The 22,063-nt window shown below is 39.7% G+C and overlaps 1 protein-coding gene across 3 annotated transcripts in view; it reads right to left on the reverse strand.

The window, feature by feature from the left end:
• Srfbp1 (serum response factor binding protein 1) overlaps window positions 1–7,540 on the reverse strand; it is a 33,115-nt gene extending 25,575 nt beyond the window's left edge. Inside the window, exon 1 of one of the 3 annotated variants that reach the window (XM_050149272.1) lies at window positions 7,428–7,540. In XM_050149272.1, the coding sequence (XP_050005229.1) occupies window positions 7,428–7,493 (66 nt within the window). In that variant the 5' untranslated portion in view covers window positions 7,494–7,540. Of the gene's footprint in view, window positions 1–7,168; window positions 7,370–7,427 lie in introns of those variants that run through there. The other 2 variants (XM_050149274.1, XM_050149273.1) reach the window with 2 other exon arrangements.
• Between the last annotated feature and the right edge of the window lie 14,523 nt (window positions 7,541–22,063).

Below are 22,063 nucleotides of genomic sequence, written 5' to 3' on the forward strand. Positions count from 1 at the left end.
CAACTTACTACAAGAACAGTAATGTCTTACTTTTAATCTAATTATGTCTAATGTGTCTCTCCCCAGATAATTCCATGAAAGTTAAAAATCTTATTTTACTCAACATTATTTCTGAACATTGAAAATAGTACACGGCATACAGACCATGTTCAATAAAACTTGCTGAAAACCAGAATAGAGTACACCTTCTGTTCATTTACTGCTTCAGATGTCTACTATATTAAAAGAACACAATCACAATCTTTCCCACTAGAATACAGCAATATCTTTGAAATTTTCTTTTTGTTTTTACTATAGATTTTCTTCGAGGAATAAAAGAACCCCACAAAAACCACTATCCATGAACACCAAGTCTTTTACTGCCCTTTCTCACGAGCAGAAGATAGGCATTGTGGCTACATCTGCAATCCCATTGCTTGGGATGAAGTGAATGAAAATACCACAAACCCGAGGACAGCCTGTACTGCATGCCTGGTCTGAAATAAGCCAGGACTACAGAATGAGATTATTTCAAAAAACAAAACAATAAACTAAAAATTGAGAAACAGAATCATAATAGATTATGATACATTGCAAAATTAAGTCATTTATGAAAAAAGTACTACCACATGGCAATTTAAAACATTAAAACATTAACACATATTCCTCATAACCTTGCAGGCTTATGAAATGATAATATAACACTTACTATTAACAGCAAACTTAACTAATATACCTCAGCAGAGCTGGTCCCTAGTTACATTCCAATCACAGGAAAGCTAGTCTCCAACTTCAAAACTCTGATTCAAAAGGAGTATGCTCGATATTACTTGGTAAGAAATTCTGGAACAAAGAGAATGCTTTTTTCCATAGTCACATTTCACACCAATACCAAACATGTTTTTCTTGTTTAACTTTCTCAGTATCCATGTACAGGCAACAGACAAATTTAAGTATAGCACATAATAAGCATTCACTACATATAAAAAAAGAAATTTTTGATTTTCTCCCTACTTATTACTCTAAAAACCTAGCTTTACTTTTGTAAAACATTACCAGTGGCATTTATGTGAGGCCATTAAAGGTTATCAATTCATTTGTCATCCAGGAATTATGGGGCTAAGCTAGCATGTGTGTGGCAGAAGGCTGTCACAGTTCGGCAAATTCTCTAACCAAAAGCAAGCAGAACTAGCTGGTATCTATAGTGGGACATACCTATGACTCTGGCACTCAGAGGCCAGGGCTGCAGAGTTTGGACTTTGAGGGCTAGACTGGACTACCTAGCAAGGTCTTTCTCAAAAACTAAAGAATGAACACGTGTGTGTGTGCGCGCGCATGCTTTGCTCCTCCTGGTTCCAGAGACAGTCACATCTCACGCAGTGTGTGTGACTTGAGACACAAGGGTGAAGGTTTGAGTGAACAGATTTAGCTCTACTGGGGGCTTCCTTCTTGTCTAGCAAAGTGGATACTGTTATCATAAATGTACTAACTCTTTACTGAACTCAACTACATGGTCTGCATGTTCCAGCATAACTCTAGCCATAGCAAGCTCAACATAGCAACTCTAGACATAGCAAGCAAAGTCAAGGCTGAGAACAGGAAGCTTGTCATCAACAGAATGACCATGGCCATCTTTCAGGAGCGAGATTCCACCCACATCAAATGGGATGATGCTGGTTCTGAGTATGTTGTGGAGTCTACTGGTTTCTTCACCACCATGGAGATGGCCAGGGCCCACTTGAGGGGGAGGCCAGAGGGTCATCATCTCTGCCCCTTCTACTAACACTCCCACGGTTGTCATGCGTGTGAACCATGAGAAGTATGACAGTTCACTTAAGATTGCCAGCAATGCTTTTTGCACCACCAACAGCTTAACCCCCTTGGCCAAGGTCATTCATAACAAGTTTGGCATTGTGGAAGAAATCATGACCACGGTCCATGCCATCATTGCAACCCAGAAGCTGTGTATGGTCCCTCTGGGAAGCTATGGCATGATGGCTATGGGCTGCCCAGAATATCATTCCTGTATCCAATGGTGTACCAAGATTGTAGGGAAAGTCATCCTAGAGCTGAATGGGAAGCTCACTGGTATGGTCTTCTGTGTTCCCACCCACAACGTGTCCGCCTTGGATCTGACATACCACTTGGAGAAAGCTACCAAGTATGATGACATGGAGAAGGCAGGCATACTAGGGCCCACTAAAGGGCATCCTGGGTGACAGTGAGGACCAGGTTGTCTCCTGTGACCTCAAAAGTGACACCCACTCTTCCATCTTTGATGCTGGGGCTGGCATTTTTCTCAATGACAGCTTTGCAAAGCTCATTTCCTGGTATGATAATAAAAACATATAGCAAAAGACCTCATGGCCTCCAAGGAGTAGGGAACATTGGCCCACCTACCCCAGCAAGAACATGAGAGCGAGAGAGACCCCTAGTTGCTGCAAAGTCCCTGTCCCAACTCAGGCCCCGACACTGAGCATCTTCCTCAGTTTCCATCTCAGAGCCCCAGAAGAAGGGGAGAAGCTTAGAGAGCCCTACTTTCTTGAATACCTTCAGTAAAGTTTACTACACCCACAAGAGAGAGACAGAAAGACAGAGTAAGAATGAACAAACTACTCCAACCAACCCCCAACTGAGATAGTTAGACTATAATGCTGTTTAGGTGTGAGAAAGAAGAAATTAGGTAAAATATGTAAGGAGATAATAGTGGAAACAAGATGAATAATAAGTATGAAGACTTCGAAGAGAGAAACTGAAGTAAAACTCTATTAAACTCATCATTACTTAGGCTGATGTCCCAAGCAGCAAAAGAAAGCATTTAAAACAACCCATAGAAGAGTGAAAATTCACAGTGAGAGTGTTTCTGTGCTGGCAGTGAGATATGACTAGAATTGAAGTAACCTACATCACTTCTTGGATAAATAACAAAATAATACAATAAAGTCAAAACCTAGCATTCTTATTTAAAAAAAGAACAAATGGAAAGTCAACTCAAAGAAGAGAAATGAAGAGAAGGAACCACAAACAAGCAGAAGTTATTAGGAAAGGAAGGACGTTCTGCTCAAAGAGTTCTCTAGCTATGCACTAAGTTCTTTCTGCAGTCCAACATTCCACTGCTGGTAATGATCACAGACAAGGAGCAGTGTTTTGCAATGTGACCATCCTCTCTACATTCCAAACATTCCTTAATGAACCACTTTACCCATGTATACTTATATAAGCTATGCATCTCTTATAAGCTAATGATTAGTGATAATCCACTTGTGAGAAAAAGAGCTATATTCTGGGACTCATGGTGACAAATTTTTAATACTATGGACCATAGACAAAATTCAGCAGTTTGAACTGACTTATCTGCTATCTAGTAAATTAGCTAATATCCAAGTAATGCATTACTTTGTCATGTTCTTGGATTAGAGCAATCTTTAACAAAACTGATAGTTATTAGGAAAAGCTGAGCACATCTGTGGTATTTTAGAATACATTGTAACTTCTGCTTATTCACTCTTGGATATACAGAAATCATAAATCTTGGATCACAGGGCTAGGGGAAAACAGGCATACTCAGAACCTGCTGGTAGAAAAGGCAACTTCTATAGTCTTTATGAAGGAAATTTTTGCCATCTTTAATAAAAATTCTACATCTGAGAGTCTATTAGAAGCCATGTTTCAACAGTAAAGAATCGCACAATGCTTTCCATGCTCCAGTCATTAGAAAATGTTTCTGAGGATACAATATATATATAAAGAGTACACTAAAAGGACACACATATTTCTACAGTATAGTATCACACATGCAAAGTTTAAAAATATTTATCAATACTATACATTAGCTATAGAAATAGTACAAAAGAATGAGACATATAGGTGAGAAACTACACCAGAAGAGTAATAATTACCTCCAACGTAGAAAAGAGAAGCTGGTGTTTTAAGTATGATGCAGAAAAATCTGAGAACTCTTAAATAAAAGTAGGTTACAAAGACATATGTTCTATCACTTTCACAGTATCAACCTTATTATGCCTTTATAAGGAAACTTTAAGTTAGTGATCTAGATTATAACTTACTGTTGAATTATTTTTTGATCAACAAGAATTAAAAAAATCTAAACTGATGCATGACTGCCTGTAATGTAGCCACTCCCGGGCTTATGCTGCCATCTAGCAAACCTCATGGGAACAGTTAACAAGCAAATAAGCTGGTGTGTTTTTAAGAGCAGGTTTACCACTTTAATAATTTTCAAATACTAAGCACCTATGATATAAACATTTTGTAATGTCATATATACATGCAAAAAGTTTTTGATATTCTTATTGTTCAAAATACATGGAAGAAAATAAGGACGAATATTTTCTGATACCCAAAGATGTTTGAAACTACAGATAGTTCAAAATCCTGAGTTCTTTCCCATATACATGTGTGCATGTGTGTACTTATTTATAAAGTTGGTGCAAAAATTTAAAAACAGTAAAATAAAACAGATCAGTAGTAACATGTCATAGTGAAAATTTCCATTTCATGGTCATTATTAAATGTGGGTTTCTTGCACTGTGGTACCCTGAGACATCAGGGATCAACGAGTGGTAGCACGTATGATGCAGGGACCTAGAGTAAGGGGTAAGTTAATGTGGACAGGACAGCACATGGTTTCGTGCGCTGCTCTTCACAGCACACGTGAACTCAAAACTTACAAATTACTTCTGAATCTTATAATTGAGGTTACCTCAGATAATCAAAACATTAAGAATCAAAACCACAGATGGAGGAGCTCATATTACATTACTAGCTTAAAAAAATTCAAAAGACTTATTATTTAGTACCAAATTATAAAATTACATCACCATTTTCTAGGGAGTTTCTTTCATGATGCTTCAAAGGGTGGTATTCTACCAGACTGCCATACCCCAACCCTAATCTTAAATATATATAGTTAAATATATATATGCCTCAGCCAAGGAAAGCGGTGAACAGAATCAAGCTAGCTGAAGTTCTAGAAATTCTTTACCCACTAAATGTCATAGCATAGATACTTCCAACTGTTCATCCCTGCTTCTCTAGTTCTAATGGGATGGGAGGAAAAAAAGGTCAAAAATTTCAGAAATTTCTTTTTACTTCTCATTTCAACATAGTTTTTGGAAGACTTCACTTTTCACAAGACATTCTGTAAACTGAATATATTAGAAAACATATTAAATTAAAAAATATATAATTATAGACTTTATTCATTTATTTTGGTAGTACTGGGGATTGAACCCAGGGCCTTGTGCATGCCAGGCAAGCATTCTACCATTGAGCTATGTAACCAGACCACGATATACCTTTAAAAAGTAGTCAAAATCAAAAAACAAGGTTACTAATCAAGTCCCGGCTATGATTATCATTATCTCAAAGACAAAACCACAGAGGTTTATTTACAAATCTTTGTAAATTTGATAAAGTAGAAATGTGCCATACCGCTCTCATACATAAAATAAGCAGACAAATCTTAAAAAAAGATAAATGACATTTACAAAATATATACTGAGAACATGATAGGGAAAAATATAAAGGCAGGTAGAAGGGACACAAAGTCTCTTTCATGCACATACGTCCACATAAATGCCATTACAAACGCTGACAAGGAGAATTAAGTGATGCTTCCAGAACATACACAAAGGATAAAAGCTAGCAACAGGTTTCCTGAGAAAGTTGTAAGTGGGACTGGTGAGAGGAAACTCTAGATCCTGGAGTACCATGTGTCAAGGACCTAGAGCAGGGCTAGAAGGAGCCAATGCAGCTGAGAACATGGGTTAACAGGGACAGGAGACAACAAGGCGGACAGGTTCAATTTTACCCATAAGCAAGCCAGTGGGCTTAAAACACAGAAATGACCTCTTAAATCCGAGCTTAAGAAAAAACTGAGCAGCAAGTAAGACGATCAACAGCGTCAACCCCAGTAGCTAGGAGGAGAGCAGAACAGCTCTGTCGGGGAATACTCTGGATGGCCACAGCAGCAGAGTGTGACACACTGAGTCTCAACTTTTCACATCTGCTTCCCTTTGGGGGTAAGCCCTTGCCAAATTTCTATTAAAAAAAATGTCATGTCTGGCGAGAAACACCCACCAACAATTTTCTTGCACAAAATGCAAATTTAAATGGGTGAAAAACATCAGGAAATTCTAAACACCTTGTTTCTCCCTCTTTGATACCTTGTAACCCATTACCTACTGAAATGAAGACTCAATAAGGCCGGGCGGTGGCGCACGCCTTTAATCTCAGCACTCAGAGACAGGTGAGTTCGAGGCCAGCCTGGTCTAAAGAGCTAGTTCCAGGACAGGCTCCAAAAAGCTACAGAGGAACCCTGTCTCGAAAAACAAATAACAATAACCAAAAAAAAAAAAAAAAGACTCAATCGGGCATAAGACGGTGACATTGTTAATTCTCACCAGTGAATGCTTTCTAGCCGTTTATTATTCAGAGTTTCCTACCACCAACCTTTTTCTGCTTAGAAGGGTCCCTATGCCTGCATTGTCTTCCAATACATCACTCAATTACTGCCTGCAATTCCTGTAGAGGGCTCCCCGAGAAGATTAAGGACTCTATCACACATGACTTTGCTCCTGCAAAAACTTCTGCACAATTATTGGGGGGGGGGGATCCTCCTTTATTCTCTATCACAGGTTACTGGAAAACGAAAAACAACAAAGAAGTCCTACGCAGCTTTGTAATTGGGACAGTGACCTGCATAGAAACGACAAGCAGGGTAAGGCACTTTTTCACGATACGCAGCTGTGAGGTGTCCCTTCGATTCTCGTTCCTCCAAGCTTACGTTGTTTGGGACGCCATGTGAACGTTGGTAAAAGCATGTACTGAAAACTCTTGGTGGGCCTGGCAAGACTAACACTCCAGCGGAGGTGGGTGTGAGACGAGAGAGAATTAAGCACGAAACCAGGAAGAGATAGATAGGGGGATAAGCGAGTGCAAATGGCTCTTACTGTAAAGGAGACAGATCAATGGGACCGACACTATCAGGAAAAAAAAGAGGTGTCCGGAGTGCGTACAGGGTCATTGAAGATCTGTAACTTGTAACACAAACCGTGCTGCAGTTTGAATTCACTTCCTTTCAATTCTGACAATCAAGAAAACGCAGGTTTACTGAGAGCTTACTCAGTCAGGGCCAAGCACTGAGCTCAGCAAATTTAAACCTTACCCGCTTATGAGGAAGGGACAATCGTGGAGCTACATTCTACAGATAACAATTGAAAGTGACGGTACACCGAGTGGCCTCCCCATCGTTGCAGGGACGGAAGTGTGCGGAACCTGAGACCAGGGACGCGACCCGCGGCGCGTGGTTCCCGTCTCCCGACCCGACGGGTCCTCGGCGGCCGCGCTCCCCACCCACGCGGCGGGAGACCCCGGAGTCGGAGAGGGCGCCCTACACCCCACAGTCTCCACCCCCCGACGCTCACCTCGTTATTGAGGTTCAGAGTTCCCGGCTGAGGCTTTGCGGCCGGAGGAAGCTGATCGGCCGCCATCTCCGCACGTGAACGCCGGAGGTTACACCGCGGCTGCGCAGACACGCCCACCGACGGCGGCCTCTTGCACCCAAAACTCACCGTCCTGCGCGCAAACGCCTAAAAAAAGAGGCGGTACCGGAAGTGGGAAGGGCCGGAATGGAGCGTTTCCGTGGAAACCAGGCAAGCGAGCGCTCCAGTGGGCGTGGTATTAGCTGATGCTTGCAGAGAAGGGAAATTTTCTCGGGGATTGTTCTACTGTGCTCCGTTATAGTTGGATGGTACTGAGGAGGAGCGGAGAACGTTTTCCTGAACAGATCAAGTTGCTTGAGTTGCCGATTTTGCTCAGTTCTAAAGTCTAGCGCTTGTGAAGATTTTTGCTCTTTGAAGAACATCTTTTTAAGAGCCTTCCTTGGTGTCTTTTGCTTCTTACCGGCCGAAGCGCGAATATGTGGAAAGGCTGAGTTTTGGTAAAACGGATATCTGAAATAGAAGAGGAACATTTGTTACTCCCTGTGAGAACTGTGTTTGAAGAGCTGGATCTGTGGGCATAAGAAATATAAAACGAGACTCTAGTAGTGACCATTATAAAGGAGGATGTCCTGGGCCAAACTCTTTACACGAATTAACTTCAGAATCTTATATTCATAAACAAAAACAAAAAAAACAAAAAAACAAAACCTGACATCGAAATTAATTGCCTTGTTCAAAGTTGCTAGCTGGGGCTGGCCACACACACGACTTCAGGTACCACTGCATAGAATATGGGGTCCACTGCAAAACGGAAATGCAAGACCCCCCTCATTTAAAAAGCAGTAAAATGTTTATTGCATTGTGTCTCCAATAATAATAATAATAATAATAATAATACCCCATGAAACTGCATTGGTACCTTTTCAGTTTTCTCAACTACAATACAAGGTTACAGAAATACCAGTACGGATTCCTAAAGGTGGCAATTTCTGCTTAAGACTCAAGAATATGCGTTTGAACAAGATGGGAACAGTTGCTGGGTGGGAGTGTTGGTGAAGGAAGCTAGAGAACTCATCGGGTCAGATTGGATTGGGCAGGACAGCATATCATCAAAGACTAGTGCAACTGAGGGTCCACGAACACGATCACCAGGGACTCAGTTTTCCCTGTCTTAGGTTCTTTTTTTTTTGGGAGGATGTCAGGGTTCGAGACAGGGTTTCTCTGTAGCTTTGGAGCCTGTCCTGGAACTAGCTCTTGTAGACCAGGCTGGCCTCGAACTCACAGAGATCCACCCACCTCTGCCTCCCGAGTGCTCGGATTAAAGTCGTGCCCACCACTGCCCAGCCCTGTCTTAGGTTCTTTAAAGGCCCCGAACTCCCGCTGTGTTGCTGTGCTTGGGCTGATCTAACAAAATCCCACAGGCTGGGAAGATTACATGGCAGAGGTCTGTGTTCCTAAACATTGCCATTAGGGTTCATTTCCAGGCTCTCCAGTTGCAGACATCTAATTTTGGCCATATTCTCATATGACTTTTATTCTCTGCACATGTGGAGAACTCTCTAGTGTCTCTTTCAACGGCCACAACCCTCTTGGATTAAGATCTCACAGTAATGATCTTAAAAAGCCTTAGTTACTCCCACAAATGTTTTATCCCTAAATTACATCACACCAGGGATTAGAAGTTGAATATCTGGATGAAGAGTCGGCAAAATCAATATCTAGTTCAGGGTGCACACCCTTAGATTGCTTCAAAGCGATCTTGACTTTAGGCTTTAGTATTGCCAATTCTATCTTGTTTCTCAATTTGTAAATAGGAGCCGTGTTTGCAAACACATCTAAACCTAGATATTTAGCATCAGGAAAGAATAAAAAAACTACATTTACATGCATGTGGACAGTTTTTTAAACAAAATTATGAAGGTAAATAAGTAGGCAGAATGACAGCCTTTTAAGCAACACGTGAGTGAATAATTATTTATCTGTATGAAGCACTGTATCACACCACTCCAAAACTAAAGAAACTGCATATACCAAAATGAGAAACCTCAGACTTGCAAAAAATAACTTAGGTTACAAACCCTATGACACTTTGCAGTGTATTATGAAATGATTTCTTAGATGCAAAACAAAACAAAACAACCCCCCCCCCCCAAAGAAAACCCACTTGGAAATATATTGATGAATTACACTGAATCAATGACACACCTTCTTCTTTCCAGGGCTCACCATTACAAGAAGGAAAGCACATGGGGGGAGAAGAATTTTGTCAATTACACAATGACCTCATTAGTCATTATCTTTCTTCTGCTGTAAGCACACCCCTTGTGGTATGAACTCTTAGCCCCCAGGACTCTGGGGAGACATGATTTAGTCACTTTTTTTAGATCGGGTTAGCACTGGTTGCTAGATGTTCTCATTGTTCTCTTCAATGCTGACCGATTTAGCCAAATTTTTCTCTCTAGAATATCTTTCATATACTTTGGAATCCCAATGTAGCTGTTGGGAAGTTAATAGACTTTGCCAAGAAGAGAGTTATATCCGTACAACCATGTTTTACTTTCATCGAGGGTGAAAGCATAAGTTACCAAGACTTGCGTCATTTTTCTCACACATGCCAATTACAGCCTTTAGTAGTTGGACTGTTTCAGTAATTCCTCAAGAAACAGGTCACAACACAACTGTTTCTGCAATACAGAACCAAGTCACATGCTCCTTCTTTTGACTGTGCATTTCCACCTCTTATCCTCTTGGTGGCAGTATTGTTTTCTAAATTGGGCACCAAAGCTAAGTTGGAAAGCCGAGGGAAGTTACATGGATGGTGTGTGAGAACCTTTTCCAAATTAAAAAGAAACTTGATGAGTCTTCTGAATCTATTTATATTTAGCAAAAGATGAAGTCTTGGATTTTTATTTTAAATGACTCACAAACTACAGTAAACCATCAGATTTATTGAAGAGTCAATAAGTATACTAAAGAATACACTACTAGTAGGAGACAGGAAATATTCAAGTTACAATAACATCTTTATAAATTTAACATCTGTTTGGTTGGAAGTGAGACTCCAGCCCCCTGACACCCCTATACCCAAGGAGTCTGGGATGTTTGGTTGGAATTATTTGTGTCAGCGGAGAGGCTTTCTTAAGAAATATTCCTAACAACATCTTCCAAAAGTTTTTTTTGTTTAGGTTTCATTTGAATTTTAATGGAATAATTTGATTAAATTTATGACTTTAAACTTACTACTAATCTAAAAGTCTTATTGCTGAAATTATAGGACACACTATTCTGAAAAGGCTAATTAACATTTTACAAAACTTCATTTTACCAAATATAAAGTGAGGGTGCCAACGCCTACTTAGCAACTCATAATTGTAGCTAAGGACTTGAGCTTTGGAGTCAGACTGCAAAAGGCTAGTCTTCAGTTCTACATATTAACAGCTGTGGTGTCTGCCCTTCAGAAATCGTGTATGCCAAGATTTTTACTTGCAAAAAATGGGAGTAATAACCTGGCAGGTTGTGAAGTTTAAGTGGAAACCCAACATACACTTGAAGAATATTTGCTTCTCTATAGTTTAAATGGCTGTTATTTTCATCATTGTGTTTGAGCTTAACACTGCATATGAATGATTTATGTCTCTTGAATGGCAAATAAGCCAAATGGCATAGTGCTAACAGGGGCAGTTCAAGACTCATCATTGTGGAAATAAGTTGGGCTCCAATTTGTTGTATGGAGGCCGCTTGTTTGTTTCCTGGCTGCCTGGCTAGCTTAGACCCAAAATAACCACCCAGAAACTGTGTTAATTAAACCACTGTTGGTCCATTAGTTCTAACTTTTTATTGGCTAACTCTTACATATGAATTTAACTCATCTCCATTAAACTGTGTATCACCACAAGGTGATGGCCTACATAGCAAATTTTAGCACGTCGATATCCGGCAGCAGATCCTTGGCATCTCTCCAACTCTTTCTTCCTCCTAGCATTCCTTTTAGTTTTCTCCACCTAGCTCTGTTCCCCTATAACTCTGCTAAAGGCCCCAAACAGTTCATTTATTCATTAACCAATAAAAGCAACACATAGACAGAAGGACCTCCCACACCCCCTCATATGCAGTCATTGGTATCTTAATAATTCCTGAGCACCATGCTGTCCTTTCTCATTCAGCTATCTACCAATTGCTCGACAATTAATGACTTAATGCATTAAATAACTCTAAGTCCCTTCATACATGTGACATGCTGGTTTTATTATTTACACATTCCCTCACTATAAAACTCAAGATTATTGAACCAAAACCTATAGTAATTGAAATTTATGCTTAGAAACCACTTAAGCCAAGTTACAATTCATTTTCAATACAGTAGTGGGCTTTGATTCAATTTAACAATCATTTTAATCATCTATTTGCAAACCGATTTGCTATGTTCAGTAGATTAAATATTAGTAAATATATTGTTTAAAAATTGTGGTAGAAAAAAAGATTTTTACCACATGGAAGAGTAGTATAAATGTCCAATAGAGTCCTAATAGCGTGAAAGGAGACCTTGTAGAAACCAATCCTGTTAACATTCTCTCATCTGGAAGAAGGAGACTCATGTGACTCAGAAGGCTCCTGATATCTTCACAAGACCTTTCTCCTTCCTGATATTATGTGACGTAAACAATTGATTGGAGTGATGCTCTTTACTGGTGCCATTGCCTTTGGTTCCTACATGCTGGGAGTGGGTCTTTTTCAGTGATGTAGCTGCCTTCAGGTTTCTCATGCTTCAGTATGTAAACCAAACGAGTTAAGCTGGACTTGGATGGAGGGCTTTCTTTGGTTGTCTGCACTGGTTCTGTTTGCAGTGAAGAGATATTTCTTTACATTGTCCCAGGAAGAGTCATGCAACAAACACTATAGGAAAGCAAAGGTAGCTTGAACAGAAGGTTTCTGGAGTAGGTTGTATTTGAGTTCCGATTTTCTTACATTCCTACTGAAATTAAGACTACTTTTTTTTTAAATTTTAAATTCAAAACAAAACAATTTTTTGAGAAAAAACAATTTGTGAATCTTACTAAACTGGTAGAAGCATGTTTCAAGATATCTGTGAATATGAATGTGTAACATACTAGACAGTTTTTAGAACTTTTGCTGGATTCTATTCAATCATAAAGATGGAAATTTGGGAGAGACCAAACTGAATTATGTTAAATACTATTCAGAGAAAACACTTTAAATTTAAATTTGTTATCATTTAAAAGAAAAGGATTTTGTTGCAGATATGTTGGCTCACTTGTCCATCAAAACCCATGATAGACCCCCTAGCAGAATTTCTGTCATCTAGTAAGTAACAATAAATGTGGTGAGGCTGTTTTTGTAGAATATTATTTTAAGATGTGTTACATTTGTTTATGCTATGAAATATTCTTTTTAATGATGCAGTGGTGTGTTGTATTTGTTAAACGCTGTGAAACTGTGTTACTTTGCCTGTCTAAAACACCTGGTTGACCTAATAAAGAACTGAACAGCCAACAGCTGACCAGGAGAAAGGACAGGAGGGGCTGACATGCAGAGGGAATAGATGGGAGGAGAAATCTGGGAAGAGAGATGGAGGAGCAAAGGAAGAAAGAGGACACTGGGGGCCAGCCACACAGTGGAGTAAGAAGGAAAGAAAAGGTATACAGAAATAGAAAAAAGGAAAAGCTCAGGGGTAAAAGATAGATGGGATAATTTAAGTTAAGAAAAGCTGGCTATGGGGCTGGAGAGATGGCTCAGTAGTTAAGAGCACTGGCTGCTCTTCCAGAGGTTCTGAGTTCAATTCCCAGCAACCACATGGTAACTCACAGCCATCTATAGTGGGATTTGATGCCCTCTTCTGGCACACGGGCATACATGCAGATAGAACCTCATAGAGATAAAATAAATAAATAATTTAAAAAAAATAAAAGAAAAGCTGTCTAGAAATAAGCAAAGCTAAGGCGGGGCATTTATAAGTAATAATAAGTCTTCATGTATTTATTTATTTATTTGTGAGTTGGATGATGGACCCCCAAAGTCTAAGAGAAAAAGAAAACAAACTACAGATGTTGAATTTAGGAAAAGGAGCACTTGAACAATTTTGATGGTGTCATATATTAATCTGAACACTATGGAATTAAGCGTAGATGTTTAAAAACCTCCCAAACCAAATCTTAAAAATATTGTTAATATATAATTCCACTACTGTACTTCCCATATATATGTATGAAAATGTAATAAGCTTACTATGCTCTACATAGGCTTACTATGTTGACAATCTTACATAACATAAGCTTACAATTAATATGCATTCATTAAAATAATTTTATTAAGAAATATAAAGTAACCTAAAAGAAAATTTTGGATAAAATGGATACAATCATGATGACAAGCTTAAGGAGCTACTGAGCATGTAATTTACTTTTCTCTGAGGGATGCTGTTTACCTACCAAAGGGTAGACTTGAAGAGAATTGATTGTTGTTGATCCATTCTGTGACATCAAGTACTATTTCAGATTCATCTCGTTGGAAATAATGGCTGCATCAATTGCTTCCTACTTTAATGCCGTAACACCCTCTAGTCACAATTGCCAGTTATCTGGACACTAAACTGTGCCACAGTGGTCTACATAAAGACTGTCAGTCCAGTTATTTGCCTATTAGGTCATTTGAAAGTGTGGGATGAGCTAGTGTATTCTTTTCTTGTCTCCCACGTGTATCATTGTCTAATTTAGAATCATTGCTGAATAGTAGGATTTTTCATAGCAGACTTTTCACATTCTTCCTTAACCACATGGTCACTATTGATTCCACAAAGAATTACATAGCCCAATTTTCAATAACTCCGATGTTGAAACCTACTCCTTGATCATGTCTGAAATAACAAAGTGCATAGGGTAACCAAGGACTGGGTTATGCAGAGGCTAGCTCTGTGTGTGGGAATAAGGAAGGGGAAGACTTCTGTGGAGAGTACAAAATCAATAAACATACTAAATTAAACTTGATTTTATCATTAATATGTGTTACAAGCTTGTGACAAAGGCCATTGATGAAATTCTGCTTCCTTAAAAGTTATATAGATTGATAGATGTAATAGTTTGTAAAGCCAACAGGTACTTGGCTTTGTTCTAAACAGTTACTTCAGTTTTCCTGCTAAATTTTAGTAATATACTTGTAAACTTTAAAAATGTCAGCTCTTGTCTTTGAAAAAACGTACTCTGCATGAACATCCACTTAGAAAAATGCTCCCAATCAGTTGGCTCCTTTCTCTCATGCATTTAGCTGCACCTGTTCGGTGGTAAGGTTGTCATGGCTGTGAATGAGCTCAGTTCATTCCCAATGCCTGCGATGGGACAATCTGTCTTGTGTTGACTGCTTTCAAAAGGCAGTGAAATGTCTTTCAAATCCATTCATTCTCTCTGTGTTATTATCTATACTCATCATATCTTGCCTGGGTTGGAAACATTGCTAGAAAACTGATGATTCTTCCTAAGTCTAGTTTTATATGCTGCCAGGCCATTCCCTCAAGAGGAGACTATGTGCTTATCCAATTTACAACCTTCCATCTCTCCATTTCTATTTTGTGTTGTACAAGGTCTGACATGGTTTAGCCTGCCTTTCAAGGCCCCTGACCATTCAGTGCGTTTTAGTACTACCATATCATGGCTTTCCAATCCTATCAGTCCCCATGCGTGACCTATGCTCAGTTCTATGGAATGCTAGCTATGTACTGAGAGACGTAGTTTGAACAGATGCCAGTTTGGGTTATGAATTTAATAAGATTTTAATATTAAATGATTTTGTGCACTTTCAGTATATATTTCTGTATCTAAACAGAAGCTGAGTAATGAATTATTCATATAGCTCTGCTTTAAGCAATGAAAGCCAAAGCTAGCTACTTGGATTTATGAATATAAAATTTTATATGTTAATATTACTTCATAGTTAAGATCATTGATGTCTTCTGCAACAGTGTGAAATTAAAGGTCTATCCATAGAAATGAACGTGACATTATTTTCTAATTTCCAGGCAGTATACCTTTTAATTTCCTTATTTCATTTAACATGAGAGAACTTCATAAGATTAATACCCTGAGATGCAGTGGTTGATGGCGGTGGTGTATCACTGCACATCTTCAGCCTCTGTACAGAAACATTTAATGACATAAGAGTATTTTAATATTATACCAAATATAAAAGTCCACTGTGAAACAGTAAAAGGGCTCCCCGCTGTTACGATGTGTGCATGAGAACAAACAGCTACGGCAGACCAGACGGCAGCAGAACGAAGGGATAATTCCATCAAGTCTCGCTTTGTGAAACACTGCGTGTATTGGGGTTACTCGCAGGAGAGTGACCCAGGCAGCTGCAGTACTACACCGCATGTTGACAACTAAGGAAAGCTGTGCCACTGAAATTCCCGCAACTTGGAGGCAGTTTCACAAAAAAACCTCCTTCTCCCCCCCCCCCCCCGCAGTAATCGTTCACTGCTTTTATAATCTTGGGGATAGGGATTCTTGTCAGTTTCATGAGCTTCCTGAGTGTCTTAATTCTCTCTGCTTCAGTGCTTCATTTAAAGAAAAAAGCTTTGTAATGCACCACTATTTAACATATCTTCCAGGGTCTGAGTACCTGACTTCATCACTGACTTCATATTGTGGTTTTCAGGATGGCATAACTAACTGTTATCAAATAAAAAAAATATTATCAATGCCGAGCAGGAAAGAGGAGTGATGTGGGTCCTTGTTCCATGTGTTTTAAGGTATTGGGACAATTTGGAGTGCTTTAACTCAACTTGTTAGCTATTTTAAGAATGTGAAGTCTGCTTGCAGTTTGCCGATCATGTTTAAATGCATTTTTTATCCAAGCAAGAATATATACTCTTGTCAGAATCTTGTAAACTTCTTTTGATTTCCATTTTTTCTCCTGCTAATTTTTATTTTTAGATTTGAGTATTTATTCTATCTATGACTGATGGGGAACTGAACATTGAGACCTCCGTATTGAAAACTGTTAAGAGGTATTTCACAATTTTTATTCTTGTCTCGTTTCTCTAACCCGAATGATTTTTGATTAGTTCACACCATGCTGCTCCTATATCCTAAAAACAGTTCACATTGCTTTCCCTGTACAATCCCTTCCATTACTTATATCGTGACTAGCTTTGTTCTACAAGCCCAATATCATGAATTTTCCCCTTTCAACCTTTTGCATCAATTGCTGAAGTGGTCCTTTCTCCTATCTTCTTCTCTTCAGGCCTTTCCTCCCTCCTGTTACATCTCTGTCTGGGGTACCAGTCATCTTTCACTTGCCCTTTACTGCCACACATCAGTATGGGGCATTAATCATCTCTCACTTGACCTTAGAATAGTACTCCTGGCTGGTCCTTCTTCCTCTAGATTGACAGTGTTCGCTGTAAATTCTATGTTGTGCCTAGAGGAGTAATCAGGAATAGAATGTGCAACCACACCACTTCTCTCCAAAAATTGGACAGTATTTCCTCACTGGTCACACGATAAAATCCAAATATTTTTACCATAAAACAAGCACACTCTCTGCAGCTCCATCTATTCCCAACTTCCCATGTTTAATGTGCCCTAAACCAATGCATAAAACATAGCAATGAACATTAATAGAACACCACATGATGTGTGTGTCCTAGTTAGGGTTGCTTTTGTTGTGATGAAACACCATGACCAAAAGCAATTTGGGGAGGAAAGGGTTTGTTTCCCTCACACTTTCATATAACAGTTCACCATCAAAAGCAGTGAGGACAGGAACTCAAACAGGGTGGGTACCTGGAGGCAGGAACGGATGCAGAAGCTGTGTACTGGTTTGCTTTCCACAGCATGTTCAGCCTACTTTATTGTAGAGTCCAGAAACACCATCAGCCTGAAATGGCTTTCACCCACAGTGAGCTGAGCCCTTCCATATAAATCACTAGTTAAGAAATTGTCCTACAGGCTTGCCTATAGCCTGATCTTGTGGGATTATTTCTCTGTCGAGACTCCTTCATCTCTGATGACTCTAGCTCACTGGTTCTCAACTTTCCTAATTCGGCAACCCTTTAATACAGTTCCTCATGTTTGGTGACCCCAACCATAAAGTTGTTTTCATTGCTACTTCATAGTTGTAATTTTGTTATTGTTATGAAGAACAATGCATCTGTGTTTTCTATAGTCTTAGGTGGCACCTGTGAAAGGGTCATTTCACTCCCAAAAGGGTCGTGACCCTCAGGCTGATAACCACTGCCTTGTATCAACCTGACATAAAACTAGCCAGGACAGTTTGATATAGATGCATATATGCATAGTGTTTAAATTGATTTGAATGAATTTACAGCCTCCCTCATCATTGCTTTAAGCTAAGCATTTTCAATATCCCTTTTTGTTGTTGATGTTGTGTTATAGAGGGCCTACATAGGACTGAGAAAACCCCTGTTGCTGATTCTCTCCATTTTGACCCACTAAAGTATGTCTGTAATAGCTTCTGTTCACTGCAAAAAGAGGAGCTTCTTTGGTGAGGTGTGAGAGTTACACTTACTTGTGGGTATCAGGATCTGCACTTAGAAGATAGTTGGACACTAGCAAATTAGCAAGATGGTAGTAGCTAATTCTCTTCATGAATGTGGAAGAATCCCATAGGGCAGCAGCCCTTGATGTGGGATGTCCTCCTGTATATGTGTTGCTTTTACTGGTTGATGAATAAAGCTGTTCCCCAGTCAATGGCTGGATAGAATACACCTAGGCAGGAAATCTGAACACAGACAGACAAGACAGATAGAGAATGAGGAACAAGAAACACCACATAGCTGCCAAAGAAGAGAGTTGCAAGTAGCAGCCTACAGAAGAAAGATGCCAGGTTAGAGTTAACACCACGGCCATGTGGTGATACACAGGTCAATAAAAATGCATTAATTTATAGTTAGAGCTAGCCAGTACGAGACCTGAGCCATTGGCCAAACAATTATATTTAACATTTAGACTCTGAGTGATTATTTCATAAGTGACTACAGGTACCAGCGGGCAGAGAGAAACTGGTCCACTGGGACCGGGCAAGACTGAGAAAAGTCTTCTTTTACAAGCCCTAAGTGAAAAAAACTATAGGCAGTCAATGACTGGAAAGGGAGGGTGAATGCTTCTTCACAGACAAGTTCTAAATACATGTAGATAGGGGTAGGTAGTGGAGACATACGGGGAGTTGGAGGTGGGAGGAGAAGGATGACTAAAATACATGCATTTTAGTGGGAAGGAAAAAATAGAGAAACACAAGAAAGTGGACATCTGGAGAGTTGCTAAAAGGTAATATTTATCTAGTAAAGCTAAGTGTACAGAGAGAAACTTCCCATTTCTGGTATGGGTTAGTAAAAAGTGAGTTATATTGTAGTAGTGAAATCTCCAAGCCACAGATGCTAGGTTATCTGTAGAAAACTTGTAACCAACTTTGCTATTTTTGTGATAATATATAATTGCAGTTCTGCAGTGTGGTGGGGATGGAAGGGTATGGGGCCTGAAGTCTGAGTTGTTGACTGGACTTTATGACGGGGCTCAACTTTTGCATTGTCAAAAGGAAACGTGATTGAAAAGGAAAGGATACTCTTGTCTACAAGCTATCAAATATTCTCCTTTGGCTCCCAACAAACAAAAAACCCCCAAAACCTCTTTCTTCTGGCAAATAAAAAATGTGCATTGCCTCATGATCAGGTGTAGTCATACACTGTAACAGCCTTGGAGCACCTCCCTCCTGTCTAACTGTAGCTAAGTAACTGCCACCTAAGGGTCTTTTCTGACCGCTCCCTCTGCCTTGAACTGAGTATTCCAGTTCTCAGGAATGACCTGGAATCCCTATAAAGGCCCATCCCTCCAAAGCTGTGAAACTTTGCAGAGGCTATTCCCACTGCTTGGTTTTCCTACCTGATGAATATGTAGTTTTAGGGCATGCTTCTGGAAGATACTTCATTCCTTCCATCACTCAACGTGTTATATCGCTCCAGCTGGTATCGGGAGAAACCCATAGGGCTGTTTCCTGTGAACTGTTAGTTTAATCTGGTGCAGGAAGCCCACACTCCTGTAATTTGTATATCTTACCTGACCTGATTTCATTTTCTAACCTTAAATGGTTGGATTTTCTAAACTCCTCCGGTATGCTTTTACAATTTGTCTTCTATCACCTATATCCTCAGGCCCTTCATTTTTCAAAAAATGTTTTATTGATTTTTTTGTGGATTTCATTTCATGCACCCTAATCCCATTCCTCTTCCCATCCCTTCATATCTGCCCTCTGCCCTTGCAACCTCTGCCCGCAAATAAAATAAAATAAAATTTAAAAGAAAAAAACTTCGTTGTGGAAGCTGTAGCATGACACAGTGAGTCACACAGTTTACCCTTTAGTCTATACATCTTTACTTGCTAGTGTTTGTCACAATGAGACTTTGGTCTGGTTTGAGGCCTCTGGCTTTTGCTACACTGCCGATGATGGGCCCTCACTGGGACTCTCCTTGGATATTCTGTTGTTGCCCTGTTTCTTGAAGATACTGTAGCTGTAGGTCTGCAGGATCAACCACTTCACATGCTCCCGCAGGTGATGTTGTGGCTAGGTGGAGGTTGTCCTGATGGGCCAACTCAGAGGTCTGGTTTGGGTCTGGTTGGTAGCTGTATTGGTCAGCCTGCCAGCTCTACCTCATCCTCATCACCAGGGGGAGCCCCAGCACTTCCGCAGCTAGCTCACCTAATGCCACAGGTAGCAAGGGTTGCGGGGTGTCAGTTCTGTTCTCATGCCCTCAGGGTTGGCTGACCCACACCATACCACCAAGGCCACTTCTACTGTGCTGCCCAGGTGAGGTGAAGGGTCCACTCTCTGCAGTGCTGCAGCTGGGGAGGGCCGGAGCCAGCTCTCCTGCTCTTAGGTCCCTGAGACCAACTATCCCACCTGCCACAGGCAGTGAGGGGATGGGTTAGGCATTGCTCCCTTGCTCACTCCGCTGAATGGTAGATGAGGGCGGGGACTAGCTCTCCCACGCTCCCACTTTGGTGGCCATTCAGGCCCTTCATTAAATTACATTTTAATATTTGTTTATAATAATGCAAATTCTCTCAATACATATAATCATGTGTGTAATTTTGTTTTATAGTATAGCATTACAACTTTGTAGCTATACATAATATTTATATACAAATATTATATATATATAATACACATAATATGTAATTCTCTCCAAGACTTACAATATAGATCTATATACACATACAATTATTTTCAGTTTTATGCATCAATGAATGATTTTATTTGCTACTTAATAAAAATTTTCCATTTGTTCTAAAAACTAAAATTGATCTCAAGGCAACCATTGAAACACAAAGTGTCAAAAGTTGCTATTATTAATGAGTTTTAGGAAATATTAATAAACTTTGCTTTGTAATGTATCTCATTAAAATTTATAATATATAATTAAAATATATATTAAAATTTTCAACCTGATTTATCATCAGGCATGTTTCTCCTTTTCTTCTTTTTTTTGGGGGGGGGCTAAGCCTTATTTAATTATGTATGTTTTTAATAAAAAATTCAGAGCAGTTTTTGAGAATTTCATATATGAATACTATATTTACTTCATTTCCACCCTTCCCTCTACCCCTCCAATTTCTCCTGTCACCCTACCCTCTCTCAAGTTCATGACTTCATATAGCCTGCTGAGTTCACTTGCTGCTGCTCATACTTCTTTATATTTAGGGCTGACCACTTGAGATTGGGTAACCTATCAGAGATCACCCCTGAAGAAGACTGATTCTCTCTCAGCAGCCATTAATTGCTTGCAGCTCTTCATCCAGAGGTAGGACCTTGTGGGATTTCCCCCATCCACATTGGCCTATCAATCGGTGTTGTCACTGTATGGGTCTTGTTTAGGTGACCACAGTTTTGATATTCTAAGGGTGGAGCTTCCCTTTCATACTTAGAAGACACTACCTCACAACAAGCATCATGGTCCTATCGTTTTTCTTTTTTTTCTTTTTTTTTTTTTTTTTTTTTTGTCTTCCAGTCCTCTGAGCCATAGGTGTGAGTGGTGTTGTGGGTATGTCAGTTGGGGCTATACACTCCACAGTCTGTTCTTCCTGGATATTGATAACTGCAACTTTCTGTGATGGTTTCCATCTACTACAAAAGGAAGCTTCTTTGACCATGGGAAAGAACCACACTTATCTGTTCATCTAGGGACAAATATTTAGACTGTTTTAGGAATTTTACTGGTTTTGGAAAGCGGCAGTAAAGCTGGGTGTTGGTGGCGCATGTCTTTAATCCTAGCACTCGGAAGGCAGAGGCAGGCGGATCCTTCAGTTCGAGGCCAGCTCTGGTCTACAAGAGCTAGTTCCAGGACAGGCTCCAAAACTACAGAGAAACCCTATATCAAAAAAAAACTCGCCCCTCCAAAAAAAAAAAAAGAAAAAAAAAAGAAAAGAAAAGAAAAGTGGCAGTGATAGGTTGTCCTCATTTATGACCTCATCAGCTGTGGGTACTTGTTTAGGTTTTCAGTTCCAGACATAAATTACCCCCTACTGAGTGACGCTTAAGTCCCATTAGATGGTTATTGGTTACTCCCAAGGTAATAGTGCCACTATTACCCCACT

The sequence above is a fragment of the Alexandromys fortis genome, unplaced genomic scaffold (genome assembly GCF_014885135.2).
Source record: "Alexandromys fortis isolate MF-2015 unplaced genomic scaffold, M_Fortis_MF-2015_v1.1 scaffold_60, whole genome shotgun sequence".
NCBI lineage: Eukaryota > Metazoa > Chordata > Mammalia > Rodentia > Cricetidae > Alexandromys > Alexandromys fortis.